Raw genomic sequence first — 21,977 nt, 5'->3', positions numbered from 1 at the left:
TGCGGAAGTGTGATTTCACAACAAAATTAAAGGACTTTATGCGCTAAGAGGCAAGGCTGAGCTGTTGCTTCTTCCACTCTGTATTCGGGAAAACCGAGGCTCCGAGACCTGGTGGAACCTGACTAGGTGAGCTGTTCTTCCCAAATAGCCATCTTCCCATCTTCAAAGCACAAGGTGGCTGGAAGACCTAACTGAAGGCCCCCATTCCCATCCCTCTGAACACTAGCCTCAAGGGCTGCGTGAGCACAAGTTGTGGACAGTCACAGGCTGTCTAAAGTCCCCCTAGGTCTCCATTCATGGGGCTTCTGTCCTTGACCTATAGGATTTCCTTATGTTTGCATACCTCTTACTACAATTTAGCACACTGGGAACTTTAGGCCTGTATCTGACACCACTGCCACATAGATTTTAATAAACTAGCACATTTGGGGAAGACAGTAAGTTTGGACACTTCCCTCAACCTTCACCTCCAAGCCTGGAGCTGTAAGACAGAGGCAATAAAGCCAATAAGCAAAGTAACCTGAAAAAGTAATGGGTCTCAAGGCCTAGAATGTAATGGAAACCAGAGTGATCATTTAAACTAAAAAAAGAACATGGGGGCGGGTGGGTGGCTCAGTTGGTTAGAGCCCAAGCTCTGGGCTACAGGGCTGCCGGTTCGATTCCCACATAGGCAAGCGAGCTGCGCCCTCTGAAACTAGAATGAAGTCAATTAGTTGCCTTTGAGCTCCTGGATGGCTCAGTTGATTGGAGCACAGGCTCTCAACTAACAAGGTTGCCGGTTCGACTCCCACAAGGAATGGTGGGCTGTGTCCCCTGCAACTAATGGCAACTGGACCTGAGTTGCACCCTCCACAACTAAGATTGAAAGGATAACAACTTGACAATTGAAAGGACAACTTGACTTGGATGGAGCTGATGAGTCCTGGGAAAAACACACTATTCCACCCCACACGCCCCCACCCCACTCCCACAAAAAAGTCCTGGAAATACACATGTTCCCCAATAAAGTCCTGTTCCCCATACCCAATAAAATCTTAAAAAAAAAAAAAAAGTTGCTGAAAAGACAAAAAGTGCCATTTGGAGGTGGAGAAATGTCAAGTTGAAGATGCAACAGAACCAGGAACCACTGAAGCAAACTGAAGTGGGGAGGAAGGCTGTGCCAGGCTCATAGTGGCAGTTAACCCCCCTCATTCTGATACGTGGAGGTGCCTCTTGACTTTAATTAGGTGTCCCAAGTGGTACGGTTACATGAAGAGAACATGCTGTTAAGGCCAGTGGGGCAGTCTACTGCAGCTGATACATTTCTCATACATTAACACATTGGAGTCTGGTTTTATAGGTCAATAGCTTTATTAGTGAGTCAGTCTTCCTGAGTACAGATCAGGGTAATTAAACTACCTGGAGGGAACCTGCCAGGGCAGCTGAGTAGCCTTCCCCAGGAAACACCCTGCTCGCTCGCTCTCCAGATGCACAGAACACTTATCAAAGCAAGTTTTATCACATTTCTGCCCATAGACTTTGAACTTCTCTAGGGTAAGGACTGCATCTCTCTTACCCTGGTTAGACAACTTGCAGAAGCCTTAAAATTACTTGATCTGAGAGTTAAGGGAAAGAGTTTCAAGTAGTGCACTGATGACTGGAAAAGGAGAAGAGTAGCCACATAATTCATTTAGTCACTCATCATTTAGGAACCAACAGAGAGACAGATAATAGCTCAAATATTGTGTATAGTATCATCTTCCACTATGAAGATGCACAGTATAGTGGAATAATCATATAGACATATAAATGCTTTACACAGCTTTTTAAGAAAGGCATAATATGAAGTACTGTGTAAATACTGCACCTCCTCAGAAAGCTTTCTTACAATTTAGGCATCTAGTTACTCCCTATCATTACAATTTTTTTTACAGTACTTTTAAATCTTGGATTAACCTATTTACTAGTTTGCTTGTCTTACCTCACAAGAATGTAAGTACCACAAGAGCAGGGACCTTGTCTGTCCAGCTCAGTGGTATGGTCCTAAAGCCCACAACAGTATGTGGCAAATAGTATGTCTCAATACACATTTATCAAATGAATAGGTAACTCTGCCTTGAAGGGACAAAGGATTTAATTCCAGGCAGAGGAACAATAGGAGCACCATGAAAAGTGATGGGTTGAATTGGCAAAGACAAACCAAACCAAAAGAAAAAGAATCTTTGAAAGTGTGCCTATGGGAAGAGGGAAGCTGAAACTAGAAAGATTCTTCAATGGCCATGCTCTTCTTAGCCAGGGCCATGTTTAATCATCCTTTCCAATCAATGTACAGGCTGGACAAAGCAGCTCTTTACTGGTCAACTTGTCACCAGTTTGGTACTTGCCCTTCTTATCCCTGCATTAGTTTCCCCAAAACTGTCCAGATTCCTACAAAGGACCAAATTCCTAGCAGTCAACGCCCTTCATTATCTAGCCCCTACTAACTAGTTTCAAGTTCTGTTTCCAGGATACATGAGTTTTCTACTCTGGCTAAACAAGAATGTCATCCCTGCACACCATGATTTGCCACTACCCAGACTTTGCTCATGTCAAGCCCCGGTTCCTACCTTTCCGGAGCCCTATCCATCCTCTGAAACTTCACTTCAACTCTACCTCCCTGAATGAAGCCTTCCCTGATCACTTACTATGGCTCCTTAGAACCACCTCTTTCCCTTGGTCCATGACCAGTTCCCATTCACATACTTACAGACTTTTACCTTGCCTGCTTATATATTCCTTGTTAGACTGAGGCCCCTTTTCTCAGGGGTCAAAATCCAACCGACCAAGTATTTAATTCCAAGTCAGGTACTGGGAATATAACACAGAACAGACTTGGGGTACTTACAGAACTTGTCAGGCTTTTAAAACTCAAGTATCTGTCCTCCAAAAATCAAAACAGTAATGCCTGAATGACTGAAAAGCACTCAAAGCCAGTATGAACATGTCTTTCCCAACTGAGCTCCCATTAAAACGAAGGTCTACGGGGCCAGCCCAGTAGCTCAGGTGGTTGGAGCTCCGTGCTCCAAACTCCGAAGGCTGCTGGTTTGATTCCCACATGGGCCAGTGGGCTCTCAACCACAAGGTTGCCCGTTCGATTCCTCGAGTCCTGCAAAGGATGGTGGGCAGTGCCCCCTGCAACTAAGATTGAACACGGCACCTTGAGCTGAGCTGCCCCTGAGCTCCCGGATGGCTCAGTTGGTTGGAGTGCCGGCTCTCAACCACAAGGTTGCCAGTTCCACTCCCACAAGGGATGGTGGGCTACGCACCCTGCAACTAGAAAACAGCAACTGGACCTGGAGCTGAGCTGCGCCTGACACAACTAAGACTGAAAGGACAACAACTTGAAGCTGAACGGCACCCTCCACAACTGAGATTGAAAGGACAACTTGACTTGGAAAAAAGTCCTGGAAGTACACACTGTTCCCCAATAAAGTCCTGTTAAAAACAAACAAACAGGGCCGGTCCGGTGGCTCAAGCGGTTAGAGCTCCGTGCTCCTAACTCCGAAGGCTGCCGGTTCGATTCCCACATGGGCTAGTGGGCTCTCAACCACAAGGTTGCCAGTTCAGTTCCTGGAGTCCCGCAAGGGATGGTGGGCTCCGCCCCCTGCAACTAAGATTGAACACGGCACCTTGAGCTGAGCTGCGCCCTCCACAATTAAGACTGAAAGGACAACTTGAAGCTGAATGGCACCTTCCACAACTAAGATTGAAAGGACAACAACTTGACTTGGAGAAAAAAAAAAAAGTCCTGGAAGTACACACTGTTCCCCAATAAAGTCCTGTTCCCCTTCCCCAATAAAAATCTTTAAAAACAAACAAACAAACAAACAAACAAAAAAAAACAAAAAACACCGAAGGACTATTGAGTATCAAGCCAGGTTAACACCCTTCACTGACCAAAGCTCCAATGAGCAAAAAGTACATAGGAACTTTCACTTCTAGAAATTGAGCATCAGGAAATTTGGATCAATGTACTGCTAAGGCTAACTAAAAAGCAGTGGAAATATAAAAGCACAAAAAGTCTCACTAGGTAATGAGGAATTACTGAGCCAAAATCTAGGTGAGAACCCAGACAGATACCTTAAAGTCAGGATTCCAAAGTATTACACTTTCAAGATATGGGTGAAACAAAAGCAAACCCAGTCCTCATGTGGATTGGATACCTGGTTGTGTCTCATCTGGATGGTCCAGGGAACCTCCAGCCTTCAATCTGAATTAAGGAGATTTGGTAATAGTCCCAGGCGCAGGTAGTAAGGAATCCTTCCTAGAAGTAGATGCCTCATCCTAGTCCTGTTTATTTCTACAAATACTTTTTTAAATATACTATCCAGCTCCCAGATAACCTGGCATAGAGACAAGACACTATAAACAATCAGTAAAAACAAGAGATACATTAAGACTTCAGGTCTTGAAATTCTAGACAAAGTTATCACATGACCCCTCCAATGAAGTGCTACTTTATTTATTTGAAAGTATGGTTTGGGGTGGGTAGCTGGAGATCTTTCCCTAGGTAAACCTGCTCCTTTCTTCCTGAAGGTGTCAACCTTATCCAAAGTCCAGTTCAACTGTAGCGATAGCTGACTGTAGTACTCTCTGAAGCTGTTTTAAAGGCAAGAGTCGCCAGGACAGCAGAGAAGTCACTATTCCTCAAGAACAATATTTAACAAACTACCTTTAAACCCATGCTATTTTCTGATAGACATGAAATTCTCATAACTCACTTCTGTATCTAAAATTGCAAAATTAAATGTTGCTCTAAAAAGTTCATTATCTTTTTCTGTAAAAACTCACTTTGGCTATGTTTTCATTTGTAAGCAGAAAATTTTTTTCATTATACCACAATCTGAGGTGTAACTCCCCCAGGAATGTTAAATTAGGGTATGTGTCTACCAATCCATGATGCCCCTAGTTGGCCTTGTTTGTGAGCTTTTCCAAATGCTTATCAATGCTACAATGCAGAGGCCACGAACTTTTCTATAAATGGCCACAGTAAGTATTTTCAACTCTGTGACCCATATTGTCTCTGTCTCTGGAGTTGCAGTGTGAAAGCAGCCACATGCAAACTAATAGGTGTGGCTCTGTTCAAATAAAACTTTATTTACAAAAAAAGTTTTTTGTAAATAACTTTTTTTGTAAAAGTTTGCTGACCCCTGATATAATGAACAAAATACAGATCCACTGAAAGGCACCACTGAATTAACGTGTCATCCATCTTTTATTGTTTCCTTAGTCAAACACTTAAAAGTACAAATTCTAATAAGAGAACGTGAAATTCTGACGTTAACAAGGGGCTCCTTCATACTGTAAAGTTGAGAATCACTGCTGCAGATAGGAAGATTTTGGTCTTCAGAGCTGATGAAGACCACTGTAACGAAACTTGCTGTAACATTTTCAGGTGCATATTCTATGTTCCAAGCTGTGCTAAATACTTTCTTTACATGGACTATTTAATTTAATCTTGCATTTGAAAACAAAACCAATTACCCTTGTTTTACAAATAAAATTATGGCTCAGAAAGTTCAGTTACTTGGCAAGGCTCACATAGCAAACTAGTGGCAGAGCAGAGTAAATCTAGGGCTACAAACATCCAAAAGCCATTCCTTTAACTACGATACTAGCCAACCAATACTCCCTAATGAGCAGACAAGAGTCACCATGTGTGGAAGCTGGCCCAAGTGCTTATATCCCTGATGTTCTTCTCCTTGGAGAGCTCTTAACACTCATCACTGCCTCTGTACTCCTCTGACCTAGGCAAGGACACTTCTTTCATTCCCCTTAAGCTTAAGACTTTACCAATATAAAGGATAAATAAAATTAAGAGAAAAAAAATTTAACTAGCTCACTAAATATGGCTGTTCTGAGACCACAGGTCCTGGCCCATCCGTTACTGGTCTCTGTAGGTTGACTTCCTTCCTGGGCCTTAACCTGTCCCCATGGGACAAAGACACTTCCCTATCTGGGAATGTCCCTAAATTCAAGCCCTAGAAATCAAGATCTAGGGAAAAACTCCTTTTGCCAGTCTAAGGAAGGCCTACCTTACAGGTCCCCGTTACCTATCCTAGGAACCATCTTTTCTGGATAAAACACTAAACAAACATATCTAGCCCATTTGCAGGAGATCCCAAAACCCAGCCACGGTAGTGTGGTCTTACCCTGTGGTCCCAAAGGGCAACCATATCATGATACGACAGCCTGTCATTGTTCTTATATAAACTTACTCTACTTCCCAGTCAGAAGCCACTTAGCAGATGGGGCTGACACTTACAATAGTGAGTGAGCACATCACACTGATCCTTAACAAGAAGACTTCAGTGAGGCAGTATTCCCTATTCCTAGTCCATCCTTTAGGACTTTTGATGGCCCCTTCAAAAGTTTTGGTGTGACTATCCCACTGTAAGGCCACTCCCATCACTGCCACTGCTATGCCCCTCTTCCAGGAACAAGTGACTACCCTGGAAAAAGAAGAGATGAAACAAATTGCCCTTCAAATAGGAAGTAAAATAATTCTTTAATTATCAAAAGATGACTGCTGGGCTTAAAAAAAAGTCTGTAACTCTTAAATGTAACGTTGAATTGGGAAAATGGTTACAGCAGCCTCACACAAATTATTTTAATTAATAAATATTATCACAGTATTAAGAAGGCAAGGTAAACAAATAGCTTAAGTATTTTATTTGTTTGCAACTAAGCTTGTTAACACGATATAATGAAAATGTACAAAGAATAACATTGCAGTTTTTGGTTAGATTTAAGTCAAAGACATTCATTAATAAGGAATCTTCCAATGTGAATATTCCAGAAATTTCTCTAAGCCATCTGATCAGAACTGTCTCTGAATATTACCTTACTTTGGAAGGTATTGGCATACATTTGAATTAACCTCAGAATTTTTCAAAATAAGCCCTAATTAAAAAAAACTATTCTATATTTAAACTAAAACAATTTTATTAGAATTTTCCTTTCCAGAAACAATAATAAATGAAACAAGGCATTTTGTAAAATGTGGTCCTGAACAAGTCACAGTAAAAAATAAATGTATACTTAACTTCCACCTCCTCAAAACAGAGGCTACTTTCTGTTCCTCAGCCTTGGCAACAAGGTGAAGAGCAGTCTGTGAGCAATTTCGGGCAGGGGTTGCCAAAACAAAGATCAAGCAGTTGAACATGGGCACCTCTCAACAGAATTTGGGGGAAGCTGACCAAAGGATCCAATCTACGTGTAACCGATAGAAAGGTGAAGCGGCTCCTCCCACGTAGCAGCGCCGTGGGGTCTGGCCCAGCCCCGTGCTCACCTGTGTGATGCTCCCCAAGTGAGCCCTGATGCTCCTGCTCCAGGGGAGACTTTTTCTTTTCAGACGTTCAGTGTCCAGGGAGCTCTTTGTGTGAATGAGGTGAGCACAGACTCCATGTGGGTATTTTAAGGCTTGGAGTCAAAGTATTTTTCTAACACGGCTAGGCAGAGTCCTTGTATCAAATGGCGCGTCTCTGGTTTGTTCTAATTCCTCACCGTGCATTTGTAGACCTAGAACCACAGACCTTTGCTATATCATTATAATCACATCTAATGTCCATCCTAACTTATGATTCATATTCTGTGCCTGGATACAGTCCCTGTATTTAACAGTAATACCTACACATAAAACAACCCATGGTTACAACTTATATGGTCACAAAACATTAATGATCTTCTGTAGACCAAGCAAATGTTTTTAACCATAATTGTCGTGCATCAAATTCACAGCCAGGATCCCCAAGATCAAAAAAATTTGCACAATACAAATAATAACTTAAAATACACACACACACATATACACACATTCTCACACACACTTCTTACAGAACTGTGCTTGGGGAAACTCCGTATGTTGCATGCCACTGAGGGCATATTTTGCTAAACTGCTGCTCCAGATATTATGTTTGGAAAATCTATCACAGTAGGGCATAACCGTTTATTGGATGAGCAGAAAAGAAAGATATGCTTGTGGCAACCAGAAAGTTTTACGGTCTTTCAAGTTGTATAAAATGGACCTGCAGAAACGTTTAAGTGTTCTCAGGATGCAAAGTTGGAGCTGAAATGTGATATCAAACCAGTTGCAAAAAGTGTACAGCAGCCATCTCTTGAGGTCAAACCTGGTACCCAGATATGCAAGAAAGCTTCAGGACACATCTATAAATTAGGAATAAAAAAAACAAAAGAGTGTAAGAATAATAAAGTATATAGTATTATACTTTTTTAATATTAACTAATAGTAAATATGATAAACTGAATGGAGAATATGAGTCACCATTTAAAAGGTCCTAAATTCTCAAGAATTTAAGAAACCTGACTACGGTTCAGTTTAGATATATAGCTATTTATAATTTATGTTTTGAGCAACTGATAGTTGCAAGATATTTAGAATTAAGAAATTCTGAACACGTACTTGGCAAGTTAGCCTAAGGAATCAACTTTCATAAAGTAACAATTGAAACTACTTTTCTGGGGAAAAGACAGGTAATAAACAAATTGGCACTCGAGTCAGTCTACCTAGATTTCCACCCAGGCTGAACCACTGGCTTGGACAAATTATTAAATTCTTTAAGTGCTATCTTTTCACAGGTTCAGTGTCCAGAGAGCTCTCTGTGTGAATGAGGTGAGCAAGTGGATGAAATAAACTTCGTGAGGATTTAAAGGGCTTAGCACAGTGCTGGGCATGTTAAGTATTCTTTAAATGCTAGCTATTATTTTACTTCACAGGGACTTTTTGCTCCCAGCAGACAAGGTACTCAGTTTCAAAATTTTGCTCTTGGAAGTTGGGAAATTCAAAGAAAAACTTCGCAATACTTACAGCTTGTGGGCCTTGTCCCATATCGTCGCATAATCTGATCATGTGTGAATTTCACAAAAGATTCATATTGTTCTGTGAGGGGAAAGACAGTATATACTATCCCCAGAAACTCTCCCCCAGTTTTCCAAGAATCAAATGTCAGGACCACATTTGGCTTCCCAGTTTAAATCATCCATTCTCAGGCCCTCCTTTTAATAGTCACTCTGCTTTTGTTACTTCCTCTTAAGATCCTAGAGCAAAATCCCTGGCTCCTAGATTTGGTCACTGATCATCTACAATGTAACATTTTCTTAATAATCTCTCCCCTGCCGTAACTCTATCCCCTACTAATGGCTTCCCAAGACAGACAGGTATGCTCACTACCATAAGCCAGCAAATTTTAGGCTACCTCCTATAGGACATGAAGCTTGAAGCTCTTTTCTGCACTCTATCCTTGCTATAAATTTCAACATACATACTGAGTAAAAGAGGGGGATGACTAGAAAGCTAAGAAAAATTCCCTACTACCTAATTATAGAGCTCCACAGAAGTGCCTTCTAAAGACAAACTCAGTAGAAATATAGGTTGTCTGACATCTGTGAACACAGAAGTGACAGAGCCAGCTGGTGTGAACAATTTTGGGATGGGGGTAGGAGAGGGGAATGATATAGTCGAGTTTCTTCTTATAATACACATTATTACTATACTAAAGGATCAAAGAAGTTCTACTATAAAGAAATCCATTTAACTTTGTTGTTAAACAAACAGTTCTCAACTTAAAGCCGACCGATTATAATTTCTGAGGAACCATGTGGTGTGAGTCACCAGATTAGGAAACAACACTGTGACAGGAAGAAGTTGTTGCCTAAAACCCCTCTGATCTTTCACTAAACAGGTACTATCTATTCCTGATTCAGATCCCTTTCCACAAAAGGCAGTAACTTGTTGCCATCATTAATCACTCTGTCCTCTCCTGAGCTCTGTTTTCCAATCTTTAATGTACCTCCAAATCACAGGATGCCTGACTTCCCCCACCCACAGTGAAGTCTGATTATGTTGACTATATGACACTCTTCCAAACCACCTGTTGATGTTAGCATTATCCCAACCACTTGTTTCCAGGCCACCTAGACCAACTCACCTACTTAATGCCTTCATTCACATGGAAAATTCTCAAAAGAAAAGCTTGCTTTATCTTATTTCAGAAATGTAAATGAAAAGTCCTTCCATATAAAATATATATGAAATGTTTAGAATCACCAAAGGGAGTAACTTAATACTCATAACTCACTGAAACTTCTTGGATGATGTCCTACTCCTAAGTTACCATTTACTTAACTGGGGTTAATCTTTATTGAACCATATTAACTAACAATGGCATAGTGACTGCCTCAGCCTACCTGCTAGTTTGGTATTGAGGATTTGCTCATACTCCTCCCGAATTTTATCTTCATAGTCTTTTAAGAGACGCTCACATATTATTCCAACTTGTCGGAGAGTAAAGGTGGGCTGGTCCTTCTTCATCCAGGAGGAACCTGGCCAAAAGACAAATCGAGTTTACCTAATAAATTCTAGTTCTAAGGTTCAGAATTAATAATTTCATGCAAACAGTCCTACGATATAAAAATAGTTTAGAAAAATGTTTTTCACTACTTCACCTGGAGTATTTAAAAAAAAATTCTGAGTTTTTGGTATTTGTTTTACAAAGCAAGGACAAAGGTAAATTGCGAAATAGGAGGAATATGTATCCAGGTAGTCTAGCTGATCTGCATACAGAAAAACAGTTCTGATGTCATAACAATCTGAGCTCATACTCAAAGCTCCTTTGGCAAAGGTCAAGAACAAGTAGTTTCAAGCTGATATAAAGCCTCTAGTCTGGATTAGGGAAAGTAGAGTGACAGCATGAATCCACCAGATCCTTGGAGACCATAGAGACCTATGTTTAACCAAGATGGTGTGTCATAATTATCTGAGGAGTAATAACAACAAAAAGATACACATTCTGATTTAATTCTGTGGTAGGGCTTGGGTGTCTTTTAAGTTGCAGATGTGATTCTGATAAGGTTAGAAGTTTAACAGTTAGGAGACCAAGTGATTTGCCCAATATAAAAAACTGTTAGCAAGGTCATGGAAGTATGAAGGAAGGAGACAATTGAGCACTACATCTCTCCTTTGATCACTTTTGAATAGAGGCCAAGAAGAGGGAAACGTTCATAAGATAGTAGCTAGGAACCAAAATACCCACTGGAATGCCAGAAAACATGGAAATTGACTTTCCTGATTATGATAAAAGCAGTAGTTCCATTGGTAGCGCAGTTCTGAGTTGCTCTTCAAAGCTTAGCCTGGTATCTTTTTTTTTTTTTGGCTCTCTTAGTCTATAAATCATTTAATACCCTGAAACAAATCATTTTTTGCTTAAACCACATTTTTTTCTCTACAATGAAACCTGACCAAAGCATCTGGCCAGTTAAATTTTTAATTGTTTCTATACCCATAACATATTATATTACTTCAAAACTATTACTAAAATCTCGAGAGAAAATTGAGAGACTCACTAGCTACAACCACTGAAAGGTGTTATCACTGATGTATGTGCAAGAACAATTAGAAAGGGTGTTGGTCCAGAGCCAAAACCTTTGTGTTAGAAGAAGACAATTAAAAAAAATTATTTGGTGAAATTCACATAAAAGGAGCCATTTTAAAGTGAATAATTCAGTCGCATTTAGTATAGTCACAATGTTGTACAACCACTATCTCTATCTAGTTTCAAAACATTTCTATTACTCCAAAGTAACACCCCTTACTCATTAAGCCTTTTCTCCCCATTGCCCTCTCCTTCTAGCTCTGAGCCAACACCAATTTGTGTTCTATAGAGACAATTTTTAATCAAGGTCATTTTGCATACTTAGAATACTTTGTGAGGAAATAAACTCCTCTATTATTAAAGGAGACAGTTCACCACCTCCGGAAATGTTCAAGCAATGGCCTGTTGACTATTCGCAGGGATATGGCAGGCAAGACTGGTTGGTGGCTGAACTATGTGACCATGAAGATTCACTCCAACCCTGAGATTCTATTTTTGAGCACATTCTCTCTAACCACCTGTCAATGTTATAGAGCAAGGCTGTCACACGACTTTCTGCCACGACAGAAATGTCCTATAGTTGTGCCAATACCACAACTACATGTGGCTAGTAAGCATTTGAAATGTGGCTACTGCATCTGAGAAACTAAATGGTAAAATGTTATTAAATGTTAATGAATTTAAAATTAAATAGCCACATGTGGCTAGTGGCTATGGTATTAGATTGCAGTTATAGAGGGTGCTGTTGCATTGGGTGGACAGAAGCCCAGTCAAATCAATTTAAGATCTTTTCCAACTTCATGACTCCATGGTTTTAAAAAAGTATAAGTAGTAATATAACGCATATACTTTACCAACTTTATTACTTTAGACAAAATCAATTCCTGAATTGGAAACCATCATTTAAAGTACCATTTAAAAAACTCTTACATGGATTGTGCAAACTAAAGCATGCTTACCTGGAGAACTAGGTGCTGCGAGTGCTGAGGAGTGAGACTGACTTTCCGAAGGACAGGCTTCATTCTGATTAAGAACAACTTCTAAATGTCTCCACCTCTGATAACGACTATATTCTTGTTTTATGTTCTGAAAAATTTGCTCTAAATAAAACAGAAACACATTTGAGCTTTCACTTTATTGTGTCAATTCTTCAAACTTCTTGTCCCTCCTCTCATATTATAATTAATGAGAAGTATTTATATCAAGTAAAGCACCCTGCCTTTAACCCCAAAGTGTGCCCTCCTATTGTTGCTATTTCAACAATACACAGAATAGCAGCTATTTTGGCATAAGTCAGCCAGACAGTTCCCTTTCCTTGTTTTCTTTAACAATGAAGACCAGATCTGCTGTTTGCTGTAGGATTAACTAGTACAATTTACAGAGGAAAAAAAAGTCCTTCCCTTATAGGAAGCTATTTTTTATCTCCTTTAAGTTGCACAATTTCACAAACTAATGTATTAGGAGTAAGTCTCTTACCACCCAAGACCTTCTAACAGTGAAGCTCTTGTCCTGTTTGGGACTCAAAATCTTTAGGGAAGAGAAAAGCAGAAACTATTCTGTTCATAGCCAGGGGAAGATTCGAGATTTATTGCTTGGAATTGATGATCAGACTTAGGAAAGAATTTTCTGATCCTATGAGGCAATATTTGATAGAATTCAGATTACTATTTTAAGTCAAGGTAATCACAAACCGAATTTAACACTATTAAGAGAGTCTAGGACATACAAATCACTAACCACTTTGAAGTGCACTCCAGAGACATCATAGAATCTGGAAGGATGTGGTTTTCAAGTTTTCTATTTCTGTGGTAGTATATGTATTCACTTTCCAGATAATAAAGCCTCCTTATCAAAAACAAAAACCAAAAAATTTTATCACCTCCCCCAACTCACATTATTCTAATGTACACTTTGCTATAGCTATTTTTAATGAGGGGGAAGTGTTAACAATGCCATTTTGCTTCTTCCCAGCTGTGTGACTATGACCTTGAGAAGTCATTCAGGATCTTTAGCATAGTTCTTCAACATAAATGCTAAATGCCTGCCCAATAAAGTTATGAGAATCAAAGTAAAAAATATTAATAATGCCGTAACAAGTGATGGTACAGCTCAAAAACTGACATGAACTCAAAGTAGCTCCCACATAGCTAAATTCTGAAACACTCAACCAAAACACTTGGAATTACATGTAGTAGTTTAGCAAAGCTTTCCTTTAAGAATGCTATGAAATTCGTACTTTAGAGTGCAGAATATATGAAGTCTTTGCTTCATCTTTAACACGTATTATTCTCCAAGCACATACTTGCCAGATTAAATGCAAGGTTGCAAGGAACGGCAAAGACTTCAAACAAGCAAGGACAAGTATGAGGACAATGCTCATGAGAACAGAAGGCCTTTGATAAACCTCTAACTGCTTCTGTACAGCACAGCGAACAAATGGAAAGATACAACTTTGAGGCTGGAAGGAGGACTAGCAAGTCTAAGAATCTAAACGTGGTATGCACCAGAGGAAAATAAGGAAGTAGACGTGATTTTCTTCCCAAGAAGGCCACACAAAACAGAACAGGAAAAGGAATGTTTTAAAAAGCAAATTTCTTTTTAAGAGTGAATAATAATTTTAATCTTTCCTTCCATTATTGTTTGAGGTTTTGCTTTCAGGTTATACCTGACTAAGCCATTTTTCCAGTTCCATCAAACACTACAACCCAGTTGCATTAAAATATTCTTCATTTGCAGGTTTTCTGGCCTATGCTCAAGCAGTTTTTACTTGCTTTACTTGCAATGGGGCTGTGTCTCTCCCTCCAACATTATTTAAGACCCATCTAAAATGCTACCTCGATCTAGAAGTTACTCCCCAGCCCTCAAGTCATGATCAATTAACTGCTTTGCATCCAGACTCACTCCATGTTTACACACATCTCCCTGAGGTCAGCAACCACCTTCCACACATGGTGTATCCACCTCACTCATTTAAGCAATAAAAGACTTAATTCTATAGGCCCTTTCCACAAAAAGTGCTATGACACATATCTTTTTTTTTTAAGTGAAGTTTGTAAAACATAGCTTGACCATTTGCAAGAGAACTTTACAACCCTTGAGGTAACAACTAGGGTGTTACAAAGTGAAGTCACTGATTTTTAAATTCACTTTTCTATTAGTTGGCTTTATTCTTTCTATTTGTATAGCAACTAATATTTCCTTCCCCGTTCTTCCTTTTTAATCCAGAAGGCATCTTTCACTTAGGCCAGAGCAAATAATGAATTATTCATACTTTGTTTCTTTCATGACAGAACCATATTCCAATAAGCATTAAGAAACATAACTGATCAATGTTTACAAATGAATATTTAAAAAATATTTTAACATAAAATGACCATGAAGCCAATTTGCATAATTTATGCAAAAATTAAATTTTAACATTAAAAATATTATGACCCCATTATAGCATTCTGCCATATTAAGGCTTCCAAATACATTCAACAATCATTTATCAATCATTTGCTATAATGTGAATTACAACAGAATTAGTCTAGAGGGTAGTATTGGAAGAAATAAAAACATTTTCATAATATTCATCAAGGTAGACAGGGTTAAGTATTAATTCTATTTTGCAGAAAAGGAGAGACCCAGAAAAGATTATGTGACTACCCTTGTATATCTGTAGGAGCAGTGAAAGAGTAAAAAAAACATCACTTTAAGTGGGCATCCACACCCTTTGCTTTTGAAGGGCTCTTTACAAAGAACTTTTGCAAACATTCTCGTTCAGTGCATAAGGCTTTTTGCAACATTAAGTGGTCAGGGAATTGAAAGTCAAAAGGAGTTCGCCTTATGGGGCAGGGTTAGTCAGATAATAGATGGGAGATTTAAGGAAATGACTGTATTTGAATTAGCAAACAGAAGGGGGAAAACATGACAGTAGAAGGTAAGGATACACGCAGTCAAGAAGGTCTGGGGGAAAAGAGCAAAGGCATAGTTTGGAAAAGAAATGTATAAAGGCTGGATAGGTAAGATATGATTATAGTTGATATATCCTTTCACTGCCAGCATAAAGAAGAGGTGAACATGAGTAAGGATATAGTAGTGTCTGGGAGAGCCTGGCTGGCAACTGCAAGAATCTTGGTTACAGAGGATGAAGGCCTGAAAACTGCATTGTGGATTTGCAAAGGAGGAAATAAAGCCTAAAAACAGGGGTAACTAAAAAGGGGTGAGGAAACAGTGATTTTAAGGCAATCCCAATGTTTTACTTATGTTTGAAAAACAGAAAAAACACACACAAAGAAATGACTTGCCAAAGTCCAGTTTTGAGACTCCCCCCATTTCCGGGAGCCCTTAAAACTGCTAAATATTAATTCTGATGCACTTTCCCCTCAACAACTCCACAATGGTTAGGGCTTTTTTTTTTTTTTTTAACTTTATTGTCACACCAGCTCTCCCCTTTCCTTGGCCAAAGTGGAATCCCCTATTGAAAGCGAGACTCTCTGCTACGTATGGTTGAATTCCTGCTTCCGGAGCCTCTGTATGTTTAAGGATTCTCAAATTCTAGCTAACGACCTACCGATTCCAAGCCATGTACGGTACAAGACAATAGCCATACAATAAAACATGGCCAGTCCCTTAGAATTAATCGGGTTGAAATTGGATTCCTTGACTTCTGCGGCGGCCTCCGGTCTCTAAAGACTTCTGGAAATCAGGTCTCCCCACAGCTACAGGACAGTGCTGAACGGCACACTCGGGCCCCTACCCAGTAACCACCCCCCACCCCCGCCCCCACCCTCAAGGCCGGGTGCGTGAGTAGAATCCAATTTTCCATGATCCCACCGGATCTGCAGGGCTGCTCGGTGAAGGCAGCGGAGGCAGGAGGCGCTGGGCGGACTGGGAGGGCCCGGAGCCACCAGGGATATTCCCATCTTCCTCAGGCTGCCCACCCCTCTGGGCTCTCCAGACTCAGGAACACCGAAAACCGACACTGTGGCCCCACTACCCCTCCCGGATGTCTCCCATCCCCGGAAACGACCAGGCCTAGCGGCACCCTAGTTCCCTTTTCTCAGGGCCAAGAAGGGGTCTAGGGGTGAATTAGCCTAGCGTCCATAACCCTTCCCCCCACCCCCTTCAAAAAAAAATGCCAGGGCCTGGCTTCCTGCCAAGCCCGCAGCGTCGGTTACCGGGAGTTGGAAGGCGTCGCTCGCTGCCGGGAGGGGCGGGCGGCTGCAGAGTCGGCGGTGGGGTCTGCATCTGGAGCGGCGGCGGCTCGGCGTCCGGGGGCCTGAGGCCCGGAGTGGGGCCGGGCAGAGGGGCGCAGCGCCGCCGCTTCGGGGAACCCGGGCTCAGCAGCGCCGCCTCGAACTCCATGGGCCGCTTCAACGTCGCCCCGCACGCCATGCCGCTGTCGGGCCAGGGACCAAGAGCGGTCGCGGTTGTAACACTGGCCCAAGCTCCGGCTCCTCAGCGGAGCTCGCAAGCCAAGCCGGCTCCAATGGCGCCTCCAGCACCCGGCAGCAGCGCTGGTCCCGCCTCCTGTGACGTCACGGACCTGGCCACCGCCCGGCAGAGGGAGAGGAAGCCGGAAGAGGGCCGCTCTGGGAGGTCCATCAGCAAGGGTCTGGCCCCCGCCGCCCCCTGTTGAGGAAATGGAACAGCCTGGGCGGAGACCTTGGTCACCAAGCAACCTCGGGAAGGCCCCCACCCCCGCCTCCGCCCCTCCCAGGGTCCCATCCCCCCCAACTCCTTCCAGAGCCGTCGCTGCCGGGTGGCTCTTTAGGTTTTCGCACCTGCGCGACACGGCGTGGGGGAGGGGAGAGCTCAGAAGGGCCTGTTGCGAGCTGGCGGAGGTGGATATCTTCAGTCCAATAACCTCCTTTTATCAAGTTCTAGTCCCTGTGATGAAGGAGAGGGTGATACTAAAAGGTCCTCAAGGGCGTTCCCCTGACTCCAGGGAAGTCTTGGACATAACCCGAGATCTGAGGATGGACTTGAGGGAGGAAGTCCACCAATCCCATGAAATTGTGTGCAGTGTGTGTGTGTGTGTGTGTGTGTGTGTGTATTTTAGGATAGATGACCCATACCTTCATCAGCTAATCAGAGGGGTGTGTTACTCAAAAAAGTTAAAAACAATCAGAAAACAACCAACTGGTTTAAACCATCCAAGAATAGTGTCAGAGGGTTAAAAAGTATTAAGAACTTTAGCTGATAGCTGATTTGCCAGTCTCTGACCTGGCAGCCCAGGTGCTTCCTCAGGTCTATCTGAATTCTTTACAGCAGTACCAGCTGTAAAGTGCTTTTGATATTCTGGAAAGGTAAATACCAGGAGGATTCTGCTTTCAGAAACTGTGCTTGTATATTACTGGGGAGCAGGTCCAATGCTTTAAACAAACCTTGAAAAGGATCTGTGATCCAAAAAGGTTAAAACCTTTCCTTAACTATTCATATACATTAAATAATGACAGTGACTCTTGAGATCTGTCTACTTCAATAATCTCTGGGATTTTCCAGAACAATCTAAATTTCAGATACTCTCTTCTAATAGGCGATATGCCAGGTCAATGTGCCCCAATATTTGAGTTGGAGAATATGGTCATACTTCCTCAGTCCCGTTCTTTGTCCCTAGCTGTTGCTTTTCTCTGGGTCCTTCCCAGTTAATCCAAATTTCGTAAAGATCCAAACATAGGTCAAGGTTGTTTTTTTTCTTTTGCATTTATGTTTGACAAACAGCAGAAATAATTCTAAAATGACTGGGCGTACAAAATGTTAAATTTGTTTTATCCTATATCTTTTCCATAGGACATAAAGATGATTTACAATAGGCTAGAAAACTAGAACTAGAACATTAGGGCCAAAGAAAAAGATCGTAATTATCGTGGGGTTACACATGACTATCTGAATTTGAAACTTAGTTCTGAGCTTCCTGACTGCCAGGGCGAAAATGAAAACAGTACGTGTTGAATAGATCTTGTCATCTGAAAGGAATCAGTTCATCAGAAGAGACAGACCATGGTTTTTGTTTCCGTAGCACTAAATTCTAAAAGTAGTTTCTTATGTGACTTTATTAGGAACCAGTGTATGATATAATAAAGTGATGAAGAAGATGAACAACAAATGCAAAACCAAATTCATATAGATATTTCTTGTTATGTCTAATAAAAGCTAAGGACATAAAAAGCAACCTAGTGATGTTTTTTTTTTTTTTTTTTTTAAGAGGCTTGTTTAATGTGGTCTAAGGAAATTGCTTTCTTGTGATCTAAACTGTTTCAAAGTTAGAGCTTAGAAAGTTTTAAAAGTTTGTCCCTTGGGTCATCATTCTAAATAGCACTTCTAGTTAGGGTTTTGCTAAGTGCTTTGATAGTCACCACTTCTCTGTGATCCTTTAAAGCTTTGAGCATGCCTTTTAATATTAGTGTTTTAAAACAGGAAGTTATAATTTGTTTACAGATCTGACTGTGCTTCAAAATGAGAAATTCCTTGAAAATAATAACCAGGCCTCACTCATTTGTGTTTCCCCATCTTCCGCACAGGGTTTGAATACAGTAGGGGTAGGCACAGAATAAATATTGGTCAAATTAATAAATGGTAATTATTTCAATGTTGTTCTCTCTGTCCCCGAAAGCTGAGAATCCACATTGCTGAATGAGGGTGGATTCATATGATTCAGAAACCAAACAAGTAGGTGGTGTATCCTATTGTAAGTTGAAGTTGACAGTAGCCCAACCAGAGCAATGTCCTTGAGAGAAACAGATGGGCTGCTGGGACAGCCACCCAGTGTGATGTCTCCTTATGAGGTCACCACAGTCCAGGTCTGCTTTAGTTTGTACATTCAGACACTTGACCGGTGCTATATGTGCCTACACACACACACACACACACACACACACACACACACACACACACACACAAAACCTCTGTGTTTGCTCAAAAATAAGACCTACCCCAAAAATAAGCCCCAGTTAAGATCGTCAGTCAGATGGATGCATTTAGTACGTTATAATGATGTTCCAGAAGATGACATGACTGTATTTGAATAAATGTAGATTGTTGTACATGAAAAAATAAGACATCCCCTGAAAATATGCCCTAATGCGTCTTTTGGAGCAAAAATTAATATAAGACCCGGTCTTATTTTCGGGGAAATGTAGTATAAGACCCGGTCCTCTTATTTTCAGAGAAACACGGTAAGTACCTTTCACGTGCCAGGCACCATACTATCAGGGTTGAGGATATTATGGTATGAGAAAAGACATAATTCCTGCCGTTCTAGGGCTTCTAATCTGTTAAAGACGACAGACATTAATCAAAAATCACACCGACAAATATATAATTACAAACTCTCACAAGTACTATGAAGGGAAAAATCAGGGAATTATGAGAGAGTATAATGGAGGTCTTACACTGTCTTGGAGAGCAATAAAGACTTCCCTGAATAAGTCACATTTGAGCTAGAGGTTAACTAAGAAAAGAAAAGGTGGAACCATCCCAAGCGGAGGAGACAGCATATCCAAAGTCCAGTGATAGAAGAGACCATAATGTGTTTGAAGAATCAAAAGAGGTCTAAAGTGGCTGTGGTACAGAGAGCATGAATGTAGAGTCAGGGGAGAAAAAGACTGATGAGATGGGCAGGAGCCTGATCATTTAATGCCTTGTCGGTTACCAAGATTTTTTTTTAACCTTAAGAACGGTAGCAAGCCACTTCAGGGGTTAAAATGGGAACAAAAGTGCTTAAATATGATCAGATGTACATTTGAGAAGATTCCTGAGAACAGGTTGGAAGAGAGCAGGGGTGGAGGAGAACAGTAAAGAGGCTATTGTATCTGTCCAGATGCATGCCTTGTAGTATTAGTTTTACTATGTTACAAGGAACCTCCCATCTCCTGGCACACACAAATTCTTTCATGTTCCCACCTGTGGGTGTTTTTATGATCATTCACCTTGTGGAAAGCTCAGCCATAGGTCTGAGACTCTGTGTATTTACTGGTGCCAGCAGTTGTCCTACGCAGGGGCATAGATGGGCTAAAGTTGGGGCTGGGAATGAAAGGAACGAAGGATACCATCTTCCAAAATCTTCCAGGATTCTTTGCCCAAAGTTTCCAAAGGAGTTGTCTACATTTGCTGTCTCCTTTTGCATACTTCCCACCCACCACCCATCAACCCACACCCATCTGATTTCTGCCCCTCCCATTCCACTAAAACAGGTAAAGTCACCAATGACCTCCAAGCTATGGAGGGAAGTAGACTCAGCAAGGTTTAGAAGATGAAATGAACAGATGTTGGCGAGGATTAGGTATGGAGGTAAGAGAGAGAAGGACTTAGGTGTGACTCCCAGGCGTCAAGCTTTCTCAGCGCCATTTTCTGATAAAGTTTTCATCTGACAAGGACCAGATTTGGGAGGACAATATAAGCGTGATTTCGGATATCTTGAGTTAGAGTTTCCTTTAAAGTATCACGTGGGATTCTCAAATGGTATGTGTGTGTAAATACATGGGTCTAGAATTCAGGAAAATTTGGATTGGAGAAAAAAATAGGTGAGTCATTGGTGTAGAAATGGTAATTGAAGTTGTAGAGGCAGCTGGGATTGTCTAGGGTAGGAATTCTGTATGTGCTATAAGCCCCTTCTCTGAATGTTTTTAAGTGTATAAAATACACATGATTACAAAGAAAATTAGTCATGTATGTGTATATATGTATGTAGACATATATATGCATAAAATTTCCAGATAGTCTATCAATAGCCATTGGATATTATTAATTTGATATTGAAAGGCTACCAGGAAATGTATAAAATATAGCCATTGGATATTAATAAATTACCTAGAACTGTATAATATAAAGGGTAAAAAAACGATTGTTGAGATAGAAGAAACATACTGCTAAGGAAATTCCAATTATAGCCTATAACAAAGAGTGCCAAATTTTCTAAGCAAAACCTAGGAACTAGGGTGGGAGCGAGGAAAGAAGAAGCAGTAAAATCCATCCAGAGGTTTCATGTGACTGTAGAAAGGGGAAATAAAAGTATTCTAAAAGATTTTGTCTAGTTGGGAGAAGGAAAGGAAGAAAATGGGGAACTAAGTATCTCTATAGGGCAAATATTTGGTGTATTTTTTAATACTATAACAACAGTAGCAAAATACGTGTGCAATAATAACATAGGGGAAGGTAAAGAAATCATATATAAAATGAAAAAGTATGGTAGAACTCAAAAACCAACAAGAAAAAGGGAGAACAATGGTAATTTCATAAAACCAGAGGAATCAGCAAAGTAAAATAAATAATAAAATAGTATCAGTTGGAAGAACTAAAGTGAGTATTATCGATTGCCATTAAATGTAAATAAACTATCTCATTGAAAGACAGAGATTGTCAGATTGAGTTAAATATAAACCCAACTATGTACTGTATATAAGAAACATGTTTAAAAACACAGTGACAAAGAAAAGTGGAAAATAAAGGAGTAGACCAGGCATATCCAGCTACATAAAGGGAAAGTAGAAAAGGCAATGTTAATATCAGGAGCAATCCTAAAAAAAAGCACTAAATGGGGTAATATGATGTCATAATAAAAAGCATCATTTAAGAAGTTTTAAT

At 40.7% G+C, this 21,977-nt stretch overlaps 1 protein-coding gene across 1 annotated transcript; it reads right to left on the bottom strand.

Annotated features, from left to right (window-relative positions):
- Positions 1 to 5,308: 5,308 nt before the first annotated feature.
- AKIRIN1 (akirin 1) lies at positions 5,309 to 16,929 on the bottom strand. The gene is made up of 5 exons (XM_033115317.1): positions 16,571 to 16,929; positions 12,368 to 12,508; positions 10,225 to 10,359; positions 8,846 to 8,917; positions 5,309 to 8,184 (listed from the first exon to the last, which is right to left on the bottom strand). The coding sequence occupies exons 1-5, from the start codon at positions 16,785 to 16,787 to the stop codon at positions 8,174 to 8,176; spliced, it is 576 nt and encodes a 191-aa protein (XP_032971208.1). The 5' UTR covers positions 16,788 to 16,929; the 3' UTR covers positions 5,309 to 8,173.
- Between the last annotated feature and the right edge of the window lie 5,048 nt (positions 16,930 to 21,977).

The sequence above is a fragment of the Rhinolophus ferrumequinum genome, chromosome 9 (assembly GCF_004115265.2).
Source record: "Rhinolophus ferrumequinum isolate MPI-CBG mRhiFer1 chromosome 9, mRhiFer1_v1.p, whole genome shotgun sequence".
Lineage (NCBI taxonomy): Eukaryota > Metazoa > Chordata > Mammalia > Chiroptera > Rhinolophidae > Rhinolophus > Rhinolophus ferrumequinum.
The sequence above is the reverse complement of the archived record's forward strand: the minus strand, read 5'-3'. Positions and strand labels throughout refer to the sequence as shown.

Coding starts and splice junctions, on each gene's coding strand:
- AKIRIN1 (XM_033115317.1), bottom strand. CDS start 16,787: ATGGCGTGCGGGGCGACGTTGAAGCGGCCCATGGAGTTCGAGGCGGCG. Junction 10,360..12,367: donor CGCAGCACCTAGTTCTCCAG/GTAAGCATGCTT, acceptor TCTTTTGGCCAG/GTTCCTCCTGGATGAAGAAG. Junction 8,918..10,224: donor CCTCAATACCAAACTAGCAG/GTAGGCTGAGGC, acceptor TTCCCCTCACAG/AACAATATGAATCTTTTGTG.